Raw genomic sequence first — 23,908 nt, forward strand, 5'->3', positions numbered from 1 at the left:
TTAACGGATCATTTTTGGACTTGTCTTCATAGCTGAAGTCTGGTTACAGCAGGTTCTGGTTTCCTTGTACGCGGTCGCAGGGATTCATTCGATATCGTGTAAGCTTATTTGGGGCAGGGGTGAGTTTGTTCTATGCGATTGCAGAATTAAGAACGCGATCGCGTACAGGTGCGATGTTGTGCTTCTCGAACTGATGGCTAAGGCCGCATTCGCATAAAAGGATTTGAGCAGGAGGGGAGGCGTGGCCAATGCTCTACGCGATCGCGTGAGGCAGGATGCGATCGCATCGGTATGAGAGGCAATGATCAGCGATCGTATGGGTGATTTTGAGATTGCGTACGGTAAAATTGTGGGGGAGTATAGTTGTGCTTCACGATCGCGAGGAATGATCCGCTATCGCGATGAAGGATATCTGGGCAGGCAAAGTATTAATTTCAAAAACGAGGGTTTGAACCGATTTTTGCATATTTTGAGCTAGAGAACACAGAATTGGGCCATTATTGAAGGGATTTTCGTGGAGTTGATTGGGATAATTAATTGTTACTTAGTTTTGGTTAAATCCCATGATTTCATCTTTAATTTTATCATCTAATTTGTGATTTGCGGTGAGAAATTGAGGAAGAACTCTTGAGTTGGGATTTTGAGGTTTTGAAGGGGATTTTGTTATTGGATTTGAGTAAATTTGGTATGGTTAGACTCGTGAGTAAATGGGCTTTCAGATTTTGTGACTTTTGTCGGATTTCGAGACGAGGGCCCAGGAGCCGGGTTCGGGCGAATTTCTGATTTTTGGCTATAATTTAGTACCTTTCTTGTAGAGTTAATCCCTTTAGACTATATTGATTGTATTGTTCTAGTTGTGGCTAGATTCGGGACGTTTGGAGATCGATTTGAGAGGAAAAGGCATTTAAGAGTAGAGATTGGCTCGGTTTCAGGTATGTAATAGTCTTAAATCTAGTTTTGAGTGTATGAAACCCCGAGAATTGTATAATGTGAATATTTGGGGGTGACGCACATGCTAGGTGACGGGCGTGCAAGCGTGCACCGTGAGGGATCGTGACTTGGTCCGTCCCGTGAGGCTGTAAAGTCAAATAGCCATTGTTATTACTTGTTTTCCTTGCCTTTGAGCAATTGACTAGCTTTCATGTTTGAAACCATGCTTAGGCCATATGATATCACTATTGGGACCCGCAGTGGTCATATATTTGTTGAATTACTTGCTAATTATTGTCTTGTACTCAGTCATGGTTTCACTTGCGTATGATATCTCACCCTCTTCTAGATTTTGTTGATACACTATGATATCTTTGTTTGGGCTGATCTTTGTGATTTTCGAGAGCCCGAGAGACTAGAGTGGTTGATGACCGAGTGACACCGAGGGCCTACCTATAAGGTACTGATACTATGGCACGTGAGTTGTCCGTGCGGTTCCACATATTGTTACAATAGCATGTGAGTTGTTCTTGTGGATTTTAGCACTTGGGATGAAAGGAGCCCCTCCGAAGTCTACACACCCCCAGTGAGCGCAAGTACCTATTGAGTGTGAGTACTGAGGGTTGAGAGCCGAGCGATTGAGCTGTTGTGACGAGTTAAGTGTCTGTTGCCCTGAGAGGCTGTATCTGTTTTCCATTTGTTGATGCACTTAGTTGCTATCTGTCATTGTTGTGAAATTTTTGAAAGATACTATATCCAGATTACTTGCATTGTAACTGTATAAACTTATTTGACTTGAACTACCGGATTTGAAAGCATGTCTATTCTTTGCTAGAATTATTGAAAATGAACTGTATTTGTATAGCTCGTCACTACCTTCTTATTTCTTTATTATTTTTGTTACTTGCTGAGTTGGTTGTACTCATGCTACACCCTGTACTTCATGTGCAGATCCAAGTGTGTTTGATCACGGAGGTCGTTGAGTTCATGCACGATCGAGTACCAGAGACTACGAGCTAGCTGCCGACGTCTGCAGACCTTGTCCCTCCTTCTATGTTTTCTTTCTTTTCAGTATTGACATTCAGACACTGTTTGTATTAGACTGGATATTTAGACGCTCATGATTCAGTGACAACCCGATGTCGGGCTATTTTTCCGCATTTATGTTTTAATTGGGTTTTACCCCCGTTTTATGAAAAACTCTGGTTATTTTAAATGTCTTAATTCATTTTTGTTAGATTTTGAAAGTGTTCTTGGAAAGGTCAGCTTTCCTAGTACCACGATAGGCACCATCACGATGAGTTGGGTTTTGGGTCGTGACACGAGGTTTCTCAGAGTACGTATTTTTCCTTGCTTTTTGACATCCATACTTGGTCCTCGACCCCTGAACACGAACCCGGCTTGATCCTTTGGGCTTCTACTCATACTTCAAAGCTCTAAATCACTCGAATTCATTGCATAACATCTACATCACTTAGAATCACTCCTACAAGGCATAAAATACCCAATATGTACAACACTAGAGATTAAAGCTCAAACACATTAAAAATACAGTAAATTGGAGTACATTAAGCAACTAAAATACGAGATTATAGCTTACAATCAATAATAGCTGGAGGAACAATGAGAGAAAAGTCGCATAGGCGCATGACATAAGGTAGCAACAGTAACGAGATTGGAAGAATTCCGATCACAGGTCATGGTGTGAGAAAGAGGCCTAAAGGGGGGGAATGCTCTAGGCTTTGGATTTATTCACAGAATAGTTACCTAGATGCCATGGACAATACTAAATTATTCATAAGAGCTGTAGGTGATGAGACAGATAAGCGCATCACTCAACATTCGAGGACGAATGTTCCAAAGGGGGGAATGATGTTACACCCTATATTTTTGTACGTGAGAGTACGTCTGTTACACCCTATATTTTCGTACGAAAAAGTGTGTCGTAAGCAAACTAATGTAGGACCAAAAATGAGATAATATTTGAATGTATATAGAGTAAATTAATCATGTTACCCCGGAGGTTACAAATATTGAAGATCATGAACTACAAGTACAAAGAGGGTTGGAAGGTTGAGAAGCTAAAGGAATTGAAGAAAACAATGTTTAGCCGAAAGACGACAAGTTGGGAATGTTATAACATGTATTTTTAGGGGGAGACTAGGGTTCTTAACATGATAAGGAGATTATGTTATGATTTATATTAGTCGTATGACAGCCGTGTGTTATGTTTTGAAGTCAAGCGAGTTGTGGAACAAAAGTCGATGAAAGTCATCATAAGTTACGTTCATAAGTTTTACTGAAATTTTTGGTCAAATGTAATTGTGAGTTTCTCCCAATATACTTAGAGTTACGGTGTTTTCCATCCATAAAATTGAAGATATATGAGTCTACTTTCTTATGCATTAAACCGTTTGTCAATACGACATCGGAGTAGAGAGATATGAGCGTTCTTGCAAGACTGAGCAGGCTGCTAGGTGACAAGTAGGTGTGTCACCTACTTGCTTAAAGGAGAGCCCAAAAAGGGGCCATTTCGAGTTGTCCAAGGAGGCGTTTTAAAGTACTATTTTCTTCAAATATTAGACTGAAAATAGGGCTTAATAACCAGACATAAGCTCTACAAAAATCCTCCCAACAATTTCCCACAAACCATAATTGATTTTCTCTCCCTTTCAAGTTCTAATTGGAGGTAAAACCTAGAGTTTGAAGAACCAAGATAGGAGCTGAGTTATCCAACAAATAAGGTGAGTTTACTTCTCTCTTTCATCCATTTTTTCTGCTGTAAATTCATGGTAATTCGTTCTATACTTGTAAGAACTCACAGGACGGTGATCGGAAGTCGTGAGTTCGAGTTATTCACTTGTAGCTGACTGTTTTGTGTAGCTGTTGGGATGCATGGTTTACTACTATTTTGTGGGGTTTTGTAGGAGTAAGGGGGTGTAGAAACACCATAAAAATGTAGGGTGGTGGTCTAGTCGTTCATCATAACATTTTCGGGTTGTTTGACACTACTACGATGGTCATTTTGTGTATGAAGAGATTGGGGTGTGTTGGGCTATTTTGTAGTATTTGATGGTGTATATGAGGCTGGAAAATAATGTATATATGTTGTTATTGTTGTGTTCTTGTTTTGTTGGTGTTATCTTGAATTTGGTGGAAGTAAGGATTATAGGGGAGATGCTGCCCGTTTTAAAACAAAATAAGCTTGTCATTCGTTGTGCGGTAGTTGTACCTTTCGTAACTTAATGATAGTATTATTATTGTTGTTGTAGATTAAGGTACAAAGAGCTGATTTCAACTTGGTGATTGGAAAGATTGTGATAAGGTATGTTAAGGATAAGCCCTTCCTTTATTTTGGCATGATCTCGTAATTACATGTGTTTGATAACGAGGCATAAAGAGATGTTCATACTCCTGAATTTATATACACTACCCTAGCCTCATAAGTTATAGTATTCTCCCTTATCGGGACTTCATATTTAGTTTAGTTTTGTCCTTATTCAGTCAAGAGAGTAGAGGGTCTATATATATACAATATTACAATATTTTCACCACCATCAAGCTATAATCGGTGGGCAGGCCTCTATTGGGCAACCTCTGATTAGATGGTAAGTTATATACCAAGCCTACTATGGCCGAGTGCCTATGAGCGAGCTTAGAATGGCCGAGATACAGAGCCTAGTATGGCCGAGCACCTATGAGCCAGCCTACTACGGCGGAGTAGTTATACGTTCCGAGCCTTATAGGGCCGGACATTTATTTTACTTACTATATTGAGAGAGTTGGGTTTGTATCAGCAGGTAAGTATATCTCCAGATCATCTTTGACTCCCAGTTACTTTCAGTTATCATACTATCAGTTCAGTTTCAGCTTTCAAATATTTTATTGCCTTACATACTCGGTACATTATTTCGTACTGACGTCCCTTTTTGTGGGTGCTGCATTTCATGCGTGCAGGTTCAGACAGACAGACGGGTAGACCTCCTCAGTAGGTGTTGCCCGAGTTCAGCCTGATCGGTTAGCTCCATGTCCTTCGGAGTTGCCGGGCCTAGAGTTTTGTGTATATTTTATGTATATTTGTATATATATTATGGGTAGGTCTGAGCCCTATTCCGATCACAGTACATCCATCAGTAGAGGCTTCTAGACATATCCTGTGAGTTAGTGAAGTATGTTGGGCTTGTAGGCCTTGTATGTATATTTTGTTGGTTTGTTAGCTATAGTAGTTATGACGACCTTGTCGGCCCAGCATTATATTGATGTAAAATAATGTATATATGTTGTTATTATTGTATTCTAGCATTGTTTGTGTTATCTTAAATTTGGAGGAAGTAAGGATTGTAGGGGAGATGCTGCCCGTTTTAATACAAAATAAGCTTGTCGTTCGTTGTGCGATAGTTGTACTTTTCATAACTTAATGATAGTATTATTATCGTTGTTGTTGATTAAGGTGAGAAGAGGTGAGATCAACTTGGTGATTGGAAAGATTGTGATAAGGTATGTTAAGGCTAAGCCCTTCCTTCATTTTGACATGATCTCGTAATTACATGTGTTTGATAACGAGGCATAAAGAGACGTTCATACTCCCGAATTTATATGCACTATCCTAGTCTCATAAGTTACAGTATTCTCCCTTAGCGAGACTTCATATTCAGTTTAGTTTTGTCTTTATTCAGTCAAGAGAGCAGAGGGTCTATATATATTCAGTATTACAGTATTTTCACCACCATCGAGCTATGATCGGTGGGCTAGCCCCTATTGTGCAACCTCTATTTAGATGGTAAGTTATATACCGAGCCTACTGTGGCTGAGGGCTTATGAGCGAGCCCAGAATGGCCGAGATACAGATTATAGTATGGTCGAGCGCCTATGAGCGAGCCTACTATGATGGAGCAGTTACACGTTCCGAGCCTTATAGGGCCGGACATTTAGTTTACTTACTATATTGAGAGAGTTTAGTCAGTATCAACAGGTAAGTATATCTCCAGATCATCTTTGACTCCTAGTTACTTTCAGTTATCATATTATCAGTTCAGTTTCAGCTTTCAGTTATTTTATTGCCTTACATACTCGGTATGTTATTTCGTACTAACGTCGCTTTGTTGGGGGCGCTGCATTTCATGCATACAGGTTCAGACAGACAGACGGGTAGACCTCCTCCATAGGTGTTGCCCGAGTTCATCCTGATCGGTAAGATCCACGTCCTTCAGAGTTGTCGGGTCTAGAGTTTTATGTACATCTTATGTATATCTGTATATATATTAATGGTAGGTCGGGGCCCTATTCCGATCGCAGTACATCCATCAGTAGAGGCTTGTAGACATATCCTGTCAGTTAGTGCAGTATGTTGGGCTTGTAGGCCTTGTATGTATATTTTGTTGGTTTGTCAGCTGTAGTAGTTATGATGGCCTTGTCGGCCCAGCATTATATTGATGTTTGGTCAGCATTAGTTTCCATTCAGTATTATATTTTGCTTCACAAATTATCTTGCAATGTGGCCCCATGGCCAAAGTATGACATTATATGCTTAGAGTCCCATTGTCGCAAGTTGGTACACAAGGTTAGGCGAGACACCAGGTGCCGGTCACGCCCCCCAGGTTCGGGGCGTGACAAACTTGGTATCAGAGCAGTTCTGTCCTAGGGAGTCTACAAGCTGTGTCTAGTAGGGTATTTTTTATAGATGTGTTGTGCACCACATTATATAAGCAGGGAACTACAGGGCATTTAGGAGTTGGTTACCCTTCTTTCAAATCTAAATCGTGCTATATAACTGAGTTATAGCAAACTTGAGTTAAACTTACGTGTTGGTGTTTGAATGAACATATGATGGTGACTAGGAGGACTACGACTAGCCAGAGGAGAGATACAACAACAGGTGAGCGGACCAGTAGTTTACCTCTAGTAGATGGGGCCCAGTCTGAGGCCCAAGGCGAGATCCCTACTCAGCCATTACCGGCTCCTCCACCACCTAAGGAGATTCCTAGGGATACCGCACATCCATTTCCCCCTTCACTTCCATCAGATCAGGACTTGAGGAGTGCGGTGCATTTGTTGACACAGTTGGTAGCTACCCAGCAACAGGCTAGGGCATTAGCAAGTGCAGGATCTTCTGAGGGGTATGTAAGTTCAAGGCTCCGAGAGTTTATTGCTTTGAGTCCCCCAAAGTTCATGGGGACAGATCAGAGGGAGGACCCGCAAGATTACATAGATCCGCTTCACAAGATCTGTTGGGTTATGCATGCCACGGAGAAAGAGGCAGTTAAGCTAGCAGTTTTTCGAATCCGAGATATAGCCATCCTTTGGTACGAGGGATGGGAGAGGTCCAGGGGGCATGATGCACCTCCAACTATTTGGGAAAATTTTTCAGATGCCTTTCTTGACCAGTACTTACCGCGAGAGATCCGACAAGCTTAAGTCAATCAGTTTCTGGCCCTCAAGCAGGGCAATATGAGTGTTTGAGAGTATAGTCTCCGTTTTGACTCATTGGCCAGATATGCACCATCCATAGTTGCTACTATGCGGGATAGGATTCACTGGTTTATAGCAGGGTTGGCCCCAGAGTTAACCGAGGCATGTGCCACCGATGCATTGCAGGATAGTATGGATATCACCCGTATTCAGGCATTCACCCAGAATATAGAAAGGGGTAGGCGTTGGTAGTAGGGTACAGAGAGTGCTGAGTAAGGGCAACGTAAGAGGATGAGATTTCCTATGTCTCAGGAGCAATCTCAGGGTAGTTATAGGCCCCAGTACTTCGGATGGCCACCTAGGCCTCCGGCACCTCAATTACAGGGTTACAGGTATGACCGTTATACTCAGTCAGGACTAGGTGAGAGCTCACAGGTGTCAGGTTTGCAGCGACAGTGAGGTTCTGCACTGACATGGTCATTTTCACCATTATGTGACATCTGTGGTAGAGGACACATGGGCCAATGTCGAGCAGGTTCTGATGCTTGTTATACATGTGGACGCCTGGGGCATATGATGCAAGATTGCCCAAATAGAGATTCTGGGGGAATGGCACAACGAGCGAGTTCAGCAATAGGATCATCTATGTCTATGCATCCATCAGGGCGCGAGTCTAAGTCTTCGACTGGTAGAGGTCGAGGTAGAGGTAGAGGTTCCAGTTTAGGTGGTTATCAAAACCGTATCTATGCTTTAGCGGGTCGACAGGACTAGGAGTCTTCACCAGGCATTGTGATAGGTATATTGACAATTTGCTCTCATGATGCTTATGCCTTGATAGAACCAGGATCTACTTTATCGTATATTACTCCATTTGTCACGGGGAAGTTTGGTATAGTGCTTGAAATACTAAGTGATCCTTTTGCAGTATCTACAACGGTCGGAGAATCGATTATTGCTAGACGGGTTTACCGAGGTTGTACGGTGACAGTTTGTAGTCGTCAGACCTTAGCTAACCTAGTTGAGCTAGAGATGATGGATTTTGATGCTATCATGGGCATGTACTAGTTGGCAGCTTGCTATGCCACAATTGATTACTGAGCAAAGGCAGCCAGATTTCATTTTCCGGGTTAGCCAGTCCTTGAATAGGTAGGTAATACACTAACACCCAGAGGTAGGTTTATTTCCTATCTGAAGGCGAGGAAAATGATCGCAAAAGGGTGCATTTATCATATTATGCAAGTTAGAGATGCAGATGTTGAGATACCTACACTTCAATATATTCCCGTAGTCAAAGAGTATGAAGATGTGTTTCCAGATGAGCTTCCAGGTATTCCTCCAGAGCGAGAGATTGAATTTAGCATCGATTTGCTTCCAGGAACTCAACCAATATCCGTCCCTCCATATAGAATGGCACCTAGCGAATTGAAGAAGTTGAAGGAGCAGTTAAAAGATTTACTGGAGAAAGGTTTCATCAGGCCTAGTACCTCACCTTGGGGTGCACCGATACTGTTTGTGCGGAAGAAAGACGGCTTGCTGAGATTATGTATCGATTATAGGCAACTGAATAAGGTAACTATCAAGAATAAGTATCCACTTCCAAGGATCGATGACTTGTTTGATTAGTTGCAGTGGGCTAGATGCTTTTCAAATATAGATTTGAGGTCGGGGTACCACCACGTCAGAGTTCGGGAAAAAGATATTCTGAAGATAACCTTTAAGACCCGATATGCCCACTTCGAGTTCCATGTCATGTCCTTCGGGTTGACGAATGCACCCGCCGTATTTATGGACTTGATGAATAGCCTATTCCGGTCATTTTAAGATTTGTTCGTGATAGAATTTATTGATGATATTCTGGTTTATTCCTGTTCAGAGGATGAGCATGCGGACCACCTGCGAGCATTACTCCAAACCCTCCGTGATCATAAGTTGTATGCTATGTTTTCTAAATGTGAGTTGAGTTCTGGTTGAAGTCTGTAGCATTCTTGTGGCATATTGTATCAGATGAAGGTATAAAGGTAGACACTCAGAAGATAGAGGCCGTGAACTCTTGGCCTAGACCTACAACTCCGACAGAGGTTCATAGCTTTCTAGGCTTAGCAGGATACTACCGGAGGTACATAGAGGGTTCTTCTTCCCTTTCGGCACCATTGACGAAGTTGACGCAGAAAGCAACTAAATTTCAATGGACGGAAGCTTGCGAGCGGAGTTTCCAAGATCTTAAGAACAGGTTGACTTCAGCACCAGTTCTAACACTTCCAGAGGGTCCAGAAGGTTATACCGTGTATTGTGATGCCTCAGATGTCGGGTTAGGATGTATCCTAATGCAACATGGGAAGGTAATTGTGTATGCTTCAAGGCAGTTAAGTAAGCACGAGAGGAATTATCTTACCCACGACCTCGAGTTAGCTGCGGTTGTCCATGCACTTAAGATATGGCAGCATTATTTATATGGTGTTCATGTTAATGTATTTACAGATCATAAAAGCCTATAATATATCTTCAAGCAGAAAGAGTTGAATTTGTGACAGAGGCGATGACTTGAGTTATTGAAAGATTACGATGTTAACATTCTCTACCATCCAGGGAAAGCTAATGTTGTAGATGATGCCTTAAGTCGCCGATCTATGGGTAGCTTAGCACATATAGAGGCCGAAAAAAGACAATTAACTAGAGAGATTCATCAATTAGCTTGTTTGGGGGTTCAGTTAGTTGATTCTGGCGATGGTGGAGTTGTACTCCAAAACATGACAAAATCGTCTCTCATAACTGAAGTCAAGGAAAGGCAGTACGAGGACCAGAGTTGGTCGAGTTGAGAGAGTGAGTTCCGCAGCAGAAGAAGCCATTGTTAGAGCTCAAGGGAGATGGGGTTCTCAGATACAAGGGTCGTTTGTGTGTTCCAGATATAGCAGGTCTACGAGACAGGATTATGTCATAGGCACATTATTCGTGGTACTCCATCCATCCTGGGTCGACGAAGATGTATTATGACATTAAGGATGTATGCTGAGTTTGTCGCCCAATGTCCTAGTTGCCAGCAAGTGAAGGTAGAGCACTAGAAGCCCGGAGGGCTAATGCACACTATAGAGATCCCGACATGGAAATGGGAGGCAATAAACATGGACTTTATCACGGGTTTACCTCGTTATAATCGTAAGTTCGATTCCATATGGGTGATAGTCGATAGGCAAAGTTATATATTAAGGAGATAGTGCGGTTACACGGAGTACCAGTTTCTATTATATCTCACCGTGGGGCTCAGTTTACAGCACATTTTTGGAGGTCATTTCAGAAAGGTCTAGGGACTCAGGTGAATCTTAGCACAACTTTTCATCCACAGACTGATGGACAAGCCTAGCGCACAATTCAGACACTCGAGGATATGTTACGAGCATGTATGTTGGATTTTAAAAGAAGTTGGGATGAACATCTACCTCTTATCGGGTTTGCATATAATAACAGTTACCACTCCAGTATCCATATGGCTCCGTACGAGGCTTTGTATGGGCGTAAGTGCAGATTTCCTATAGGGTTGTTTGATGTTGGAGAATCTGGGTTACATGGGCCAGACCTGGTTCAGCAGGCCATAGACAAAGTAAATCTTATCCATGAGCAACTGGTGACAGCTCAGAGTCGTCAGAAATCATATCTTGACGTGTGACGACGAGACTTAGAGTTCAGGGTTAATAACTGGGTATTCTTAAAGGTATCACCTATGAAGGGCGTGATGAGGTTTGGAAAGAATGGCAAGCTTAGACCACGGTATATTGGGCATTATAGGATCATTCGGAGAGTGGGCCAAGTAGCTTATGAGTTAGAGTTGCCCTCAGAATTGGAGTCTGTCCATCCAGTTTTTCACGTATCTATACTACGGAAGTGAATTGGAGATCCTACCCGAGTGGTGCCCACAGATGATGTACAGATTACAGAGGACTTGTCATACAAAGAATTCCAGTTGCCATCCTAGAGCGACAAATCCGCAAGCTACGAAATAAGAAGGTAGCCTCCGTGAAGGTTTTATGGAGGAGAAAGAATGTAGATGCGATGACGTGGGAATCAGAGGAAGAAATGAAGTCTAAATACCCCTACCTATTTCAAACTGAAGATATGGCTCGAGATGGGATGCTACAACACAGCTCTATTCAGGCTATCAGGTAATCATGTAAGCTTTTATTTTTGACTTTCAGCATTTATGATTTACAGTCAGTGAGGCAAAGTGTTGCTATTTATAAACATTGGCCATGTGTGGCATGCATAGTATGTTTTCTGGCTACGTGCAAGTTGGTTTTAGTCTAGTGTACGGAGGAGACTCTGGCAAAATTTTCCAAAGTCTCTAAGAGTAACCATTTGAGATGTTCCCAAGGGGGCAATGATGTTACACCCTATATTTTCGTACGTAAAAGTGTGTCTTAAGCAAACTAATGTAGGACCAAAAGATGAGATAATATTTGAAAGTATATAAAGTAAGTTAATCATGTTACCTCGTAGGTTACAAATATTGAAGATCATGAACAAGAAGTACAAAGAGGGTTGGAAGGTTCAGAAGCTAAAGGAATTGAAGAAAACAATGTTTCGCCGAAAGACAACAAGTTGGGAATGTTATAACATGTATTTTTGGGGTGAGACTAGGGTGCTTTACATGATAAGGAGATTATGTTATGATTTATATTAGTCGTATGACAACCGTGTGTTATGTTTTGAAGTCAAGCGAGTTGTGGAACAAAAGTCGATGAAAGTCATCACAAGTTACGATCATAAGTTTTACTACAATTTTTGGTCAAATGTAACTACTCGTTTCTCCTAATATACTTAGAGTTACGGGGTTTTCCATGCATCACATTGAATATCTATGAGTCTACTTTCTATCGCATTAAATCGTTTATCTATATGACATCGGAGTAGAAAGATATGGGCATTTTTGCTAGACTGCGCAGGCTGCTAGGTGACAAGTAGGTGTGTCACCTACTTGCTTAAATGAGAGCCCAAAAATCAGCCATTTAGGGTCATCCAAAGAGGACTTTTAAAGGCCTATTTATTCATATATTAGACTGAAAATAGGGCATAATAACCAGACATAAGCTCTGCAAAAATCCTCCCAAAAATTTTCCAAGAACCCTAATTGATTTTCTCTCCCTTTCAAGTTCTAATTGGAGGTAAAACCTAGAGTTTGAAGAACCAAGATAGGAGCTGATTTATCCAACAAATAAGGTGATTTTACTACTCTCTTTCATCCATTTTGTCTGCAGTAAATTCATGGTAAGTCGTTCTATACTTGTAAAAATTCATGGGACGGTGATCGGAAGCCATGAGTTCGAGTTATTCACTTGTAGCGGACTGTTTTGTGCACTGTTTTGTGTTGCTGTTAGGCTATGTGTTTACTACTGTTTTGTGGGGTTTTGGATGCGGAAGGGGGTGTAGAAACACCATATAAATGTAGGGTGGTGGGCTGGTCATTCGTCATAACATTTCTGGATCGTTTGACACTACTACAGTGGTCGTTTTGTGAATGAAGAGATCGGGGTATGTTGGGCTATTTTGTAGTATTTGATGGTGTATATGAGGCTGGAAAATAATGTATATATGTTGTTATTGTTGTGTTCTTGTTTTGTTGGTGTTATCTTGAATTTGGTGGAAGTAAGGATTATAGGGGAGATGCTGCCCGTTTTAAAACAAAATAAGCTTGTCATTCGTTGTGCGATAGTTGTACCTTTCGTAACTTAATGATAGTATTATTATTGTTGTTGTAGATTAAGGTACAAAGAGCTGATTTCAACTTCGTGATTGGAAATATTGTGATAAGGTATGTTAAGGATAAGCCCTTCCTTCATTTTTGCATGATCTCGTAATTACATGTGTTTGATAACGAGGCATAAAGAGATGTTCATACTCCTGAATTTATATACATTATCCTAGTCTCATAAGTTATAGTATTCTCCCTTATCGGGACTTCAAATTTAGTTTAGTTTTGTCCTTATTCAGTCAAGAGAGTAGAGGGTCTATATATATACGATATTACAATATTTTCACCACCATCGAGCTATAATCGGTGGACAGGCCTCTATTGGGCAACCTCTGATTAGATGGTAAGTTATATACCAAGCCTACTATGGCCGAGTGCCTATGAGCGAGCTTAGAATGGCCGAGATACAGAGCCTAGTATGGCCGAGCACCTATGAGCCAGCCTACTACGGCGGAGTAGTTATACGTTCCGAGCCTTATAGGGCCGAACATTTATTTTACTTACTATATTGAGAGAGTTGGGTTTGTATCAGCAGGTAAGTATATCTCCAGATCATCTTTGACTCCCAGTTACTTTCAGTTATCATATTATCAGTTCAGTTTCAGCTTTCAAATATTTTATTGCCTTACATACTCGGTACATTATTTCGTACTGACGTCCCTTTTTGTGGGCGCTGCATTTCATGTGTGCAGGTTCAGACAGACAGACGTGTAGACCTCCTCAGTAGGTGTTGCCCGAGTTCAGCCTGATCGGTTAGCTCCATGTCCTTCAGAGTTGCCGGGTCTAGAGTTTTGTGTACATTTTATGTATATTTGTATATATATTATGGGTAGGTCTGAGCCCTATTCCGATCACAGTACATCCATCAGTAGAGGCTTCTAGACATATCCTGTCAGTTAGTGAAGTATGTTGGGCTTGTAGGCCTTGTATGTATATTTTGTTGGTTTGTTAGCTATAGTAGTTATGATGACCTTGTCGGCCCAGCATTATATTGATGTTTAGTCAGCGTTAGTTTCCGTTCAGTTTTATATTTTGCTTCACAAATTATCTTGCAATGTGGTCCCATGGCCAAAGTATGACATTATATGTTCAGAGTCCCTTATTCGCAAGTTGGTACGCAAGGTTAGGTGAGGCACCGGGTGCCGGTCTCGCCCCCCAGGTTTGGGGTGTGACAACATCGTAAGTCAATTGATGTAAGCTTAGAACTGGAGTCATCTTTGAAAGTACCTAAAGTAGGTTAATCATGCTAATTTGGAGGTTATAAATATTTATGATCATGAACTACAAGTAGAAAGAGGGTTGGAAGGCTTAGAAGCTAAGCGAATTGAAGAAAATAAGTTTCTTCGGATGTCGACAAGTTGGAAATGTTGTAACATATACTTTTGGGAGGAGACTAGGGTGCTCAAAATGATAAAGAGGTTATGTTATGAGTTATTTTAGTCTTATGACAGTCGTGTGTTATGTTTTGAAGTCAAGCGAGTTGTGGAACAATAATTGGCAAAGATCATCACAAGTTATATTCATAAAGACGCTATAAATTAGGTCAAATGAAGATATGTAGTTCTCCCAATGTACTTGGAATTACGGGATTATCTACCTACTAAATTGAAGATCTACGAGTCTAGTTTCCAACGTATTAAACCGTTCATTGATACAACATTGGAGTAGACATATATTCGCATTTTTGCGAGACATCGCAGACTGGTAGGTGACAAGTATGTGCATCACCTACTTGCCAAAATGAGATTCCTCAATTAAAATCTTCTAAAAATATCACACAAACCCTAGGTAATTTCGGATTATACGATGTGATTCTAGTGGCAAAAACCAAGGACAGCTTGGTAGTTTCTCATTCTCCTTCTTGTAGCTGCATTGGGGGACTGATTTTGGATGAATAAGGACTAGGTTTCGTTGGTTTTACTCAGTCCAAGGTAAATTTATGTGTCTCCTTCCATTATCTATGGTTATACGAGTTGTAACTCGATCGTAAAGACTAGACCTTGCAAGTTTCGAAAGAGTGGTATGCTGTTTGTTGTTGCGTTACTGTTGGCTAGTTGTGAACTTATTTTAAAGTTGAATTCATGGCTGGTTTATAGTATTATAGGCTTAATTATGTACTGTTGGTTGTGTTGCTCAATTTGAAAGAAAAGTCAAGTCGAAACATTTTTAGTACTATTGGTTGTTTTGTGGGCTGTTTAATATTGACGTTGGGTTGTCTCTTTTGCTACTGTTTTTATGGAGTTTGGGAGGAGAAAGTGTATGAAGAAACACCACATAATGACATAGTGGTTGGTTGATCGTTCGTCATTACAATTTCGGGTTGTTTGACAATGCTAGGGTTGTCATTTTGTATATGAACTGATTGGGGTGTGTGGGATGTTTTGTGGTATTTTGTGATGGATTTAAGGTTGTAAACTGATGTATACATGTTGTTATTGCTGTGTTATTGTTGTTGTTGGTGTTATGTAAAATTGGGAGGAAGTAAAGATTATAGGGGAAATGCTGCCCGTTTTATTATAAAATAAGCTTGTCGTTCGTTGTGCAATAGTTGTATCTTCCATAACTTGATGATAGTATTGTTATCGTTGTTGTAGATTAAGGTGCAACAAGATGAGTTTAACGTGGTTATTGGACAAATTGTGATAAGTATGTTAAGGCTAAACCTTTCCTTCATTTTGGCATGATCTCATTACTACATTCGTTTGATAACGAGACATAAAGAGATATTTGTACTCCAGAATTTATGTACCTTATCCTAATCTCATAAGTTATAGTATTCTCCCTTATCGAGACTTTATATTCAGTTCAGTATTGTCTTCTTCCAGTCAAGAGAGCAGATGGTCTATATATATATATATATATATATATATATATATATATATATATATATATACAGTATTATAGTATTTTCACCACCATCGAGCTATAATCAGTGGGAAGGCCTCTATTGGGCAACCTCTGACCAGATGGTAAGTTATATATCGAGCCTACTATGGTCGAACGCTTATGAGCGAGATCAGAATGGCCAAGATATAGAGCCTAGTATGGTTGAGTGCCTATGAGCGAGCCAACTACGACAGAGCAGTTATATGTGCCGAAACTTATAGAGCCGGACAACTATTTTACTTACTATATTGAGAGAGCTGAGTTAGTATTAGTAGGTAAGCATATCTACAGATCATTTTTGTCTCCTAGTTACTTTCAGTTACTATATTTGTCACGACCCAACTGGAGGGTCATGACTAGCACCCGGGCCATACTTGCCAAGCACCAACGTACATTTTATCTAACCTTCCTTATTATCTTTAAGGGCCGACAAGATCAATATAAATGGTAGACATGGATCATGAACATACATAACATGGGACGACAAGACTGTCAAGAAACTATATATAAGGTACGAGCTACCATGAGTCGACACCTGTCTATGAGCCTCTAAAAGAACATAAGTGCTACAACATTGCCGGAACAGGGCCCCGACATACCCATAAGGTCTATAACAAAAATGCATACCAAGACCACGGCAAGTCCGGAGAAAGGATCTTGCCAATAACGCTGAACCGGATAGCCTACTGTGATGGGGGAGCTGCGTCTACCCGTCTATCAGGACCTGCAGCACGACATGCAGCGTCCACAAATAAAAAGGACGTCAGTACGAATAAAGTACTGAGTATGTAAGGCAGAATAGCATAAGTAAGAACAATAATGTAAACAGTGATAGGGAATATACAACCTGTGACATCTGGGTACCTCTGAGGGCTACTGACATGAAATACATGATACATACATATATATATATATACGTAAACGTTTAAAACATATGCCTTTGTGGGCATCATCATCATCATATCGTACCCGGCCATAATAGGCTCGGTAAAACGTACCCGGCCATCATAGGGCTCGGTAGAATCGTACCCGGCCACGTGGAGCTCGGTAAAACCCAACTGATCAGTGGTTGCACAATAGGTGCCATACCCGGCCGACTATAGCGCGGCTCGGTAGAGTAAAATAGATACATATATATGATGCATGCTGGACTCGTTGGAATCATAATTTGAACCTTTCGGAGTGATGTAAGGTCGGTATCCTTCGTACACGTTATTAGGATTAACTCTTCATCAAGAATCTTATAAGAATCAGGAACTACCAACAACATTGATAATATAAGAATAAGAGAAGTAACATCAATATCAATCGTTTCATAAGAAGGGCAGCAATGTAAGTACTGCTAGCTTCTAAGAGTAGAGTATCTTTGGGAGCTCGTTCATTACATTATGTACAATTGGAGTCGTGCAAAAGAATGAAGGGTATTGCCTCACATACCTTGTATATACTGCCCAACCTCAAGCTATGCAAATATCACGACTCCTTAGTCTACAATAAGATAAATGACACTATCATTATCGTTTAAGCGTCGTAACTATTATGTATCGACCACAACCTATTTTACGATGAAACGGACAGCACCTCCCCTATTTATATGACTTCCCACAAGTAAATAAAATCACCAAACAGCCCAAACAACATCATTAATAATCATATTGAGCCTCCAAAACAGTCCACCAACCAACAACATTACTACCAAGCTTTTCGATATATATTTCACAAGTTCTAGCTTCAACGACTTAGCTGCAACTTGGATAATCTTAAATATATATAGAGTAAGAGGTTACTTACCTTTAAACAGAAAGAACAACTCCAATTTGACCTTAATTTTCTACGAAATATCCCTTCAATTCTGCCACAAGAACAAGGAAGCGAAACTAGCAATTAATTCGGGTTTTTCGGCACTAGAATTACTTTAGAAGACTTGAAATCACCTAGGGTTGATATTAAAAACTTGAAGGTGTATTTACAGAACATAAAGCACTTAAAACAACCTCCCACACGAGCTGGAACAACACAAAAATCAGCAACAACAAGAAAAACAAGAAACTTACTAGCACCACGGGATTCCCGACATTTGATTTGTGTTGTTTGCCCTTTGTTTGGGTCTTGGATCATGAGAGAACCTTGAGAGAATGTTTTTAGGGTTATAAGGTCTGAATATACTGAAAAATAATGACTTAAAACGGGGTTGAGTTATCTTATATATGTCCAAATGTCTTAAACCGCCTTTGTGGGCCCCATAGAGAGCAGCTTGGCGCACTCTCGCGAAAACGCGAATATCTCTCTATTCCGAGATCGTATCGACGAACGGTTTAATGCGTTGGAAACTAGACTCATAGATCTTCAATTTGATAGGTAGATCACCCCATAATTCCAAGCACATTGGGAGTAAAATGCAGTAACATTTGACCTAAAGTTTAAGTAAAATTATAAACCTAAGTTGCGACAACTTTTATCGACTTTTATTTCATAACTCGCTTGACTTCAAGACTTATGATGCGGATATTATATGATTCAAATACATTAAAACAAGACCTCTTGGGACAGTTAATCACCTCTAGTGTTATCCGAAAATACGGGTTACAACATCCTTGATTAGCTTAACTTCAAATACTTGTTAACCACTCTTATACACCCTTGTATCGTTTAAGACCAATAGGATTAACTTATTATCATCTCAAAGATAATCTCTTCTTGGATTTACGTCGACTACCTTACGGCGTGATCTATGATATGCGAATTTAGGTTGTAACATCCTCTCCCCCTTAGGAACATTCATCCTCGAATGTAAGGGTTTATGGGGTGTCTAACTCATCGTGGATTCCGACGGATATTTCCGGCTGAGTTTCCCTTATAAAATGGACACTAGCCAAACCTGCAAGCAGTTAAACCCAACCTATGGCCATACAAGACTATACAAAGCATTATGGATATGTACATTATCTGCATATCACCATTTTGTATTAAAAAAAGAGTATTCACAAGCTATTGCTTATCTCATAGAGCCGTTTCACCTTATAATGCGTCCTTCTTTCCCCCGGCATCCTCGTTATCTTCACTCTGGAATAGGTAAGGGTATTTAGACTTCATCTCCTCTTCTGCTTCCCATGTCATTTCTTCTATATTCTTGTTCCTCCATAATACTTTCACGGAAGCTACATCCTTTGTTCTCAGCTTGCGGACTTGTCGATCTAATATAGCCACTGGCACTTCATCATATGATAGATCCTTTGTAACTTGTACATCTTTGATAGGGATGACCCGAGAAGGGTCTCCAATACATTTCCTCAACATAGATACATGGAATACCGGGTGGACAAATTCCAATTCAGATGGCAATTCTAACTCGTAAGCAACCTGTCCAATTCGTCGAAGAATTTTGTACGGCCCAATATACCGCGGACTCAACTTACCCTTCTTCCCAAAACGCATAACACCCTTCATCGGCAAGATCTTCAGGAAAACCCAATCACCAACCTTAAATTCCAGATCACGACGTCGGACGTCGGAATAAGACTTTTGCCTGCTTTGTGCCGTCCTCAGTCGCTCTTGTATCACTTTCACCTTCTCAATGGCTTGGTGAATCAAATCTGGCCCATATAATTCTGTCTCACCGACTTCGAACCATCCAACTGGTGATCTACATCTCCTCCCGTACAGTGCCTCATACGGGGCCATTTTAATACTGGAATGATAGCTATTATTGTAGGCAAATTCTATAAGTGCCAGATGGTCATCCCAATTCCCCTTGAAATCTAGAACACATGCTCGTAGCATATCTTCAAGCATCTGGATGGTACGTTCAGCCTGTCCGTCAGTCTACGGATGGAATGCAGTGCTGAGATTTACTTGTGTGCCTAAACCCTTCTGAAAAGACCTCCAAAAGTTAGCCATAAATTGAGCTCCTCGGTCTGATATAATAGATACCGGCACACCATGAAGCCTAACAATCTCCTTGATATACAACTTCGCATAATCTTCAGCCGTGTAAGTTGTCTTAACTGGCAGAAAATGGGCAGATTTTGTAAGTCGATGAACTATCACCCAGATGGAGTCAAACTTATGATAAGAGCGAGGTAATCCAATAATGAAGTCCATATTAATCACCTCCCATTTGTAGGTCGGAATCTCTATATTCTGAATCAATCCACTGGGTTTCTGATGCTCGATCTTTACTTGTTGATAATTAGGACACTGGGCTACAAATTCTGCAATAGACTTCTTCATGTTATCCCACCAATACTGCTCCTTAACGTCATGATACATCTTTGTCGAGCCAGGATGGATAGAATATCGGGACTGGTGAATCTCAATCATAATCTTCTCTCGCAACCCTGCCACACTAGGTACACATAATCGGCCCTGGTATCTTAGTGTCCCATCTTCTCCGATCTTGAAAGCTGTAATCTTACACTGCTGAATTCCCTCTCTCAATCTTACTAAGGTAGGATCTTCATATTGCCGTGCTTTTACCTCGGCTACCAAAGATGATTCTGCTGTATTCTGTACAGTAACACCTCCGTCATCAGAGTCCAACAATCTGATTCTCATATTGGCCAGCAGGTGAAGCTCTTTGGTCAACCCTTGTCTACCTGCCTCAATATGTATTAAGCTTCCCATTCACTTACGGCTGAGAGCGTCTGCCACAACATTGGCTTTACCAGGATGGTGCAATATCTCGATGTCGTAGTCTTTCAGTAATTCAAGACACCTACGCTACCTCAAATTCAACTCCTTCTGCTTGAAGATGTATTGTAAACTCTTGTGATCTGTGTAGATGTCAACATGGACACCGTATAAGTAGTGCCGCCATATCTTCAAAGCATATATTACTGCAGCCAATTCCAAATCATGAGTCGGGTAATTCTTTTCATGCTTCTTCAATTGTCTTGATGCATAAGCAATCACCTTCCCACGTTGCATCAATACGCACCCCAAACCTATACCTGAGGCATCACAATATACCACATAACCTTTTGTTCCTTCTGGGAGAGTGAGCACTGGCGCGGATGTCAATCGATTCTTTAGCTCCTGAAAACTATGTTCACAAGCATCAGACCACTGGAACTTAGTTTTCTGTGTTAACTTAGTCAATGGTGCTGATATAGAGGAAAACCCTTCTACAAACCGCCTATAATATCCTGCTAGCCCCAGGAAGCTGCGGACTTCTGACGGTGTTGTAGGTCTCGGCCAATTCTTCACTGCATCGATCTTCTGAGTGTCGACACTAATACCCGCATCAGATATCACATGGCCAAGGAATGCTACTGAGTTCAGCAAGAATTCACATTTAGAGAGCTTAGCATATAACTTATGATCCTGAAGGGTCTGGGCATAAGCCTGAATACGGGAAATATCCATGCCCTCTACCAAGGAGGCTGTTGTGCACTCATTTATCAGATGTGGTCACCCTATCACTCATCTCGGCCACCATATGGGGAGTATACCTTGATAAAGAATCAAACTATATACTATACTCTCATGCACTCATATTACCCTGTCGAAGGTTCAAGAACTTATCAGCTCTAGCTCATCGTATCTCAGCTGGTAAGTAGTGATGAAGAAAGGCCTCAGAAAATTCCTTCCACACGGCTGGAGGAGCGTTCGGACCCCTAGATCTCTCCCAACTATCATACCATAAAATCGCTAAATCCCATAACCGATAAGAAGCCAACTCTACTGCCTCTGTATCACTAGCATGCATAACACGCAATGTACAATGAACCTGATCAATAAATGTTTGCGGGTCCTCCTTGGGGCTTGATCCGGTAAACACTGGAGGGTCTAGATTAATAAAATCACGAACTCCTGCACTAACCGGTTTATCAGCAGCACCGGTATTCTGCCTCTGAGCCTGAGCAGCTACTAAGCTACTCAACAACTGCACTGCACTGCGCATATCGTGGTCTGTAGTGCCAGACGGAGGAACTGGATGTACTGGGTGCCTCCTAATATCCTCTGGAGGAGACAGAGAGGTATGAGACGGCATCTCACTCTGAGGCTCACTTTGGCCTGCTATGGCTGGAGGCACCTGAATGTTACCCTCTCCTACAGCTGTATCAAGCCGTTTACTAATCGCTTGCTTCCTAGTCGAAGGCATCGCTAAAAGAAAACAAGGTGAATATTAGATATGAACTCTTACGACTCAAATCTACGCACGATCTAGATTCAGGAAGAAGGTAACAACCCTAGATGTCACGTAGCCTCCTGATTATAAATGTGGCGCGCTACACATCCATAATCAAAACTCTACTAGACACGGCTCATAGACAACCCCTAGGACAGACTTGCTCTGATACCAAGTTTGTCACGACCCAACTGGAGGGTCATGACTAGCACCCGGGCCATACTTGCCAAGCACCAACGTACATTTTATCTAACCTTCCTTATTATCTTTAAGGGCCGACAAGATCAATATAAATGGTAGACATGGATCATGAACATACATAACATGGGACGACAAGACTGTCAAGAAACTATATATAAGGTACGAGCTACCATGAGTCGACACCTGTCTATGAGCCTCTAAAAGAACATAAGTGCTACAACATTGCCGGAACAGGGCCCCGACATACCCATAAGGTCTATAACAAAAATGCATACCAAGACCACGGCAAGTCCGGAGAAAGGATCTTGCCAATAACGCTGAACCGGATAGCCTACTGTGATGGGGGAGCTGCGTCTACCCGTCTATCAGGACCTGCAGCACGACATGCAGCGTCCACAAATAAAAAGGACGTCAGTACGAATAAAGTACTGAGTATGTAAGGCAGAATAGCATAAGTAAGAACAATAATGTAAACAGTGATAGGGAATATACAACCTGTGACATCTGGGTACCTCTGAGGGCTACTGACATGAAATACATGATACATACATATATATATATACGTAAACGTTTAAAACATATGCCTTTGTGGGCATCATCATCATCATATCGTACCCGGCCATAATAGGCTCGGTAAAACGTACCCGGCCATCATAGGGCTCGGTAGAATCGTACCCGGCCACGTGGAGCTCGGTAAAACCCAACTGATCAGTGGTTGCACAATAGGTGCCATACCCGGCCGACTATAGCGCGGCTCGGTAGAGTAAAATAGATACATATATATGATGCATGCTGGACTCGTTGGAATCATAATTTGAACCTTTCGGAGTGACGTAAGGTCGGTATCCTTCGTACACGTTATTAGGATTAACTCTTCATCAAGAATCTTATAAGAATCAGGAACTACCAACAACATTGATAATATAAGAATAAGAGAAGTAACATCAATATCAATCGTTTCATAAGAAGGGCAGCAATGTAAGTACTGCTAGCTTCTAAGAGTAGAGTATCTTTGGGAGCTCGTTCATTACATTATGTACAATTGGAGTCGTGCAAAAGAATGAAGGGGATAGCCTCACATACCTTGTATATACTGCCCAACCTCAAGCTATGCAAATATCACGACTCCTTAGTCTACAATAAGATAAATGACACTATCATTATCGTTTAAGCGTCGTAACTATTATGTATCGACCACAACCTATTTTACGATGAAACGGACAGCACCTCCCCTATTTATATGACTTCCCACAAGTCAATACAATCACCAAACAGCCCAAACAACATCATTAATAATCATATTGAGCCTCCAAAACAGTCCACCAACCAACAACATTACTACCAAGCTTTTCGATATATATTTCACAAGTTCTAGCTTCAACGACTTAGCTGCAACTTGGATAATCTTAAATATATATAGAGTAAGAGGTTACTTACCTTTAAACAGAAAGAACAACTCCAATTTGACCTTAATTTTCTACGAAATATCCCTTCAATTCTGCCACAAGAACAAGGAAGCGAAACTAGCAATTAATTCGGGTTTTTCGGCACTAGAATTACTTTAGAAGACTTGAAATCACCTAGGGTTGATATTAAAAACTTGAAGGTGTATT

General features: G+C 41.0%; 1 protein-coding gene across 1 annotated transcript; it reads left to right on the top strand.

Moving 5' to 3' along the window:
- The first annotated feature begins 6,756 nt into the window (after positions 1-6,756).
- On the top strand, positions 6,757-10,154 carry LOC138909658 (uncharacterized). The gene is made up of 7 exons (XM_070200869.1): positions 6,757-7,313; positions 7,422-7,551; positions 7,651-7,730; positions 7,848-8,026; positions 8,177-8,262; positions 9,312-9,603; positions 9,925-10,154. Exons 1-7 carry the CDS (start codon positions 6,757-6,759, stop codon positions 10,152-10,154), a joined length of 1,554 nt encoding a protein of 517 aa, XP_070056970.1.
- Positions 10,155-23,908: the final 13,754 nt, after the last annotated feature.

Source organism: Nicotiana tomentosiformis, chromosome 4 (genome assembly GCF_000390325.3).
Source record: "Nicotiana tomentosiformis chromosome 4, ASM39032v3, whole genome shotgun sequence".
NCBI classification, from domain to species: domain Eukaryota; kingdom Viridiplantae; phylum Streptophyta; class Magnoliopsida; order Solanales; family Solanaceae; genus Nicotiana; species Nicotiana tomentosiformis.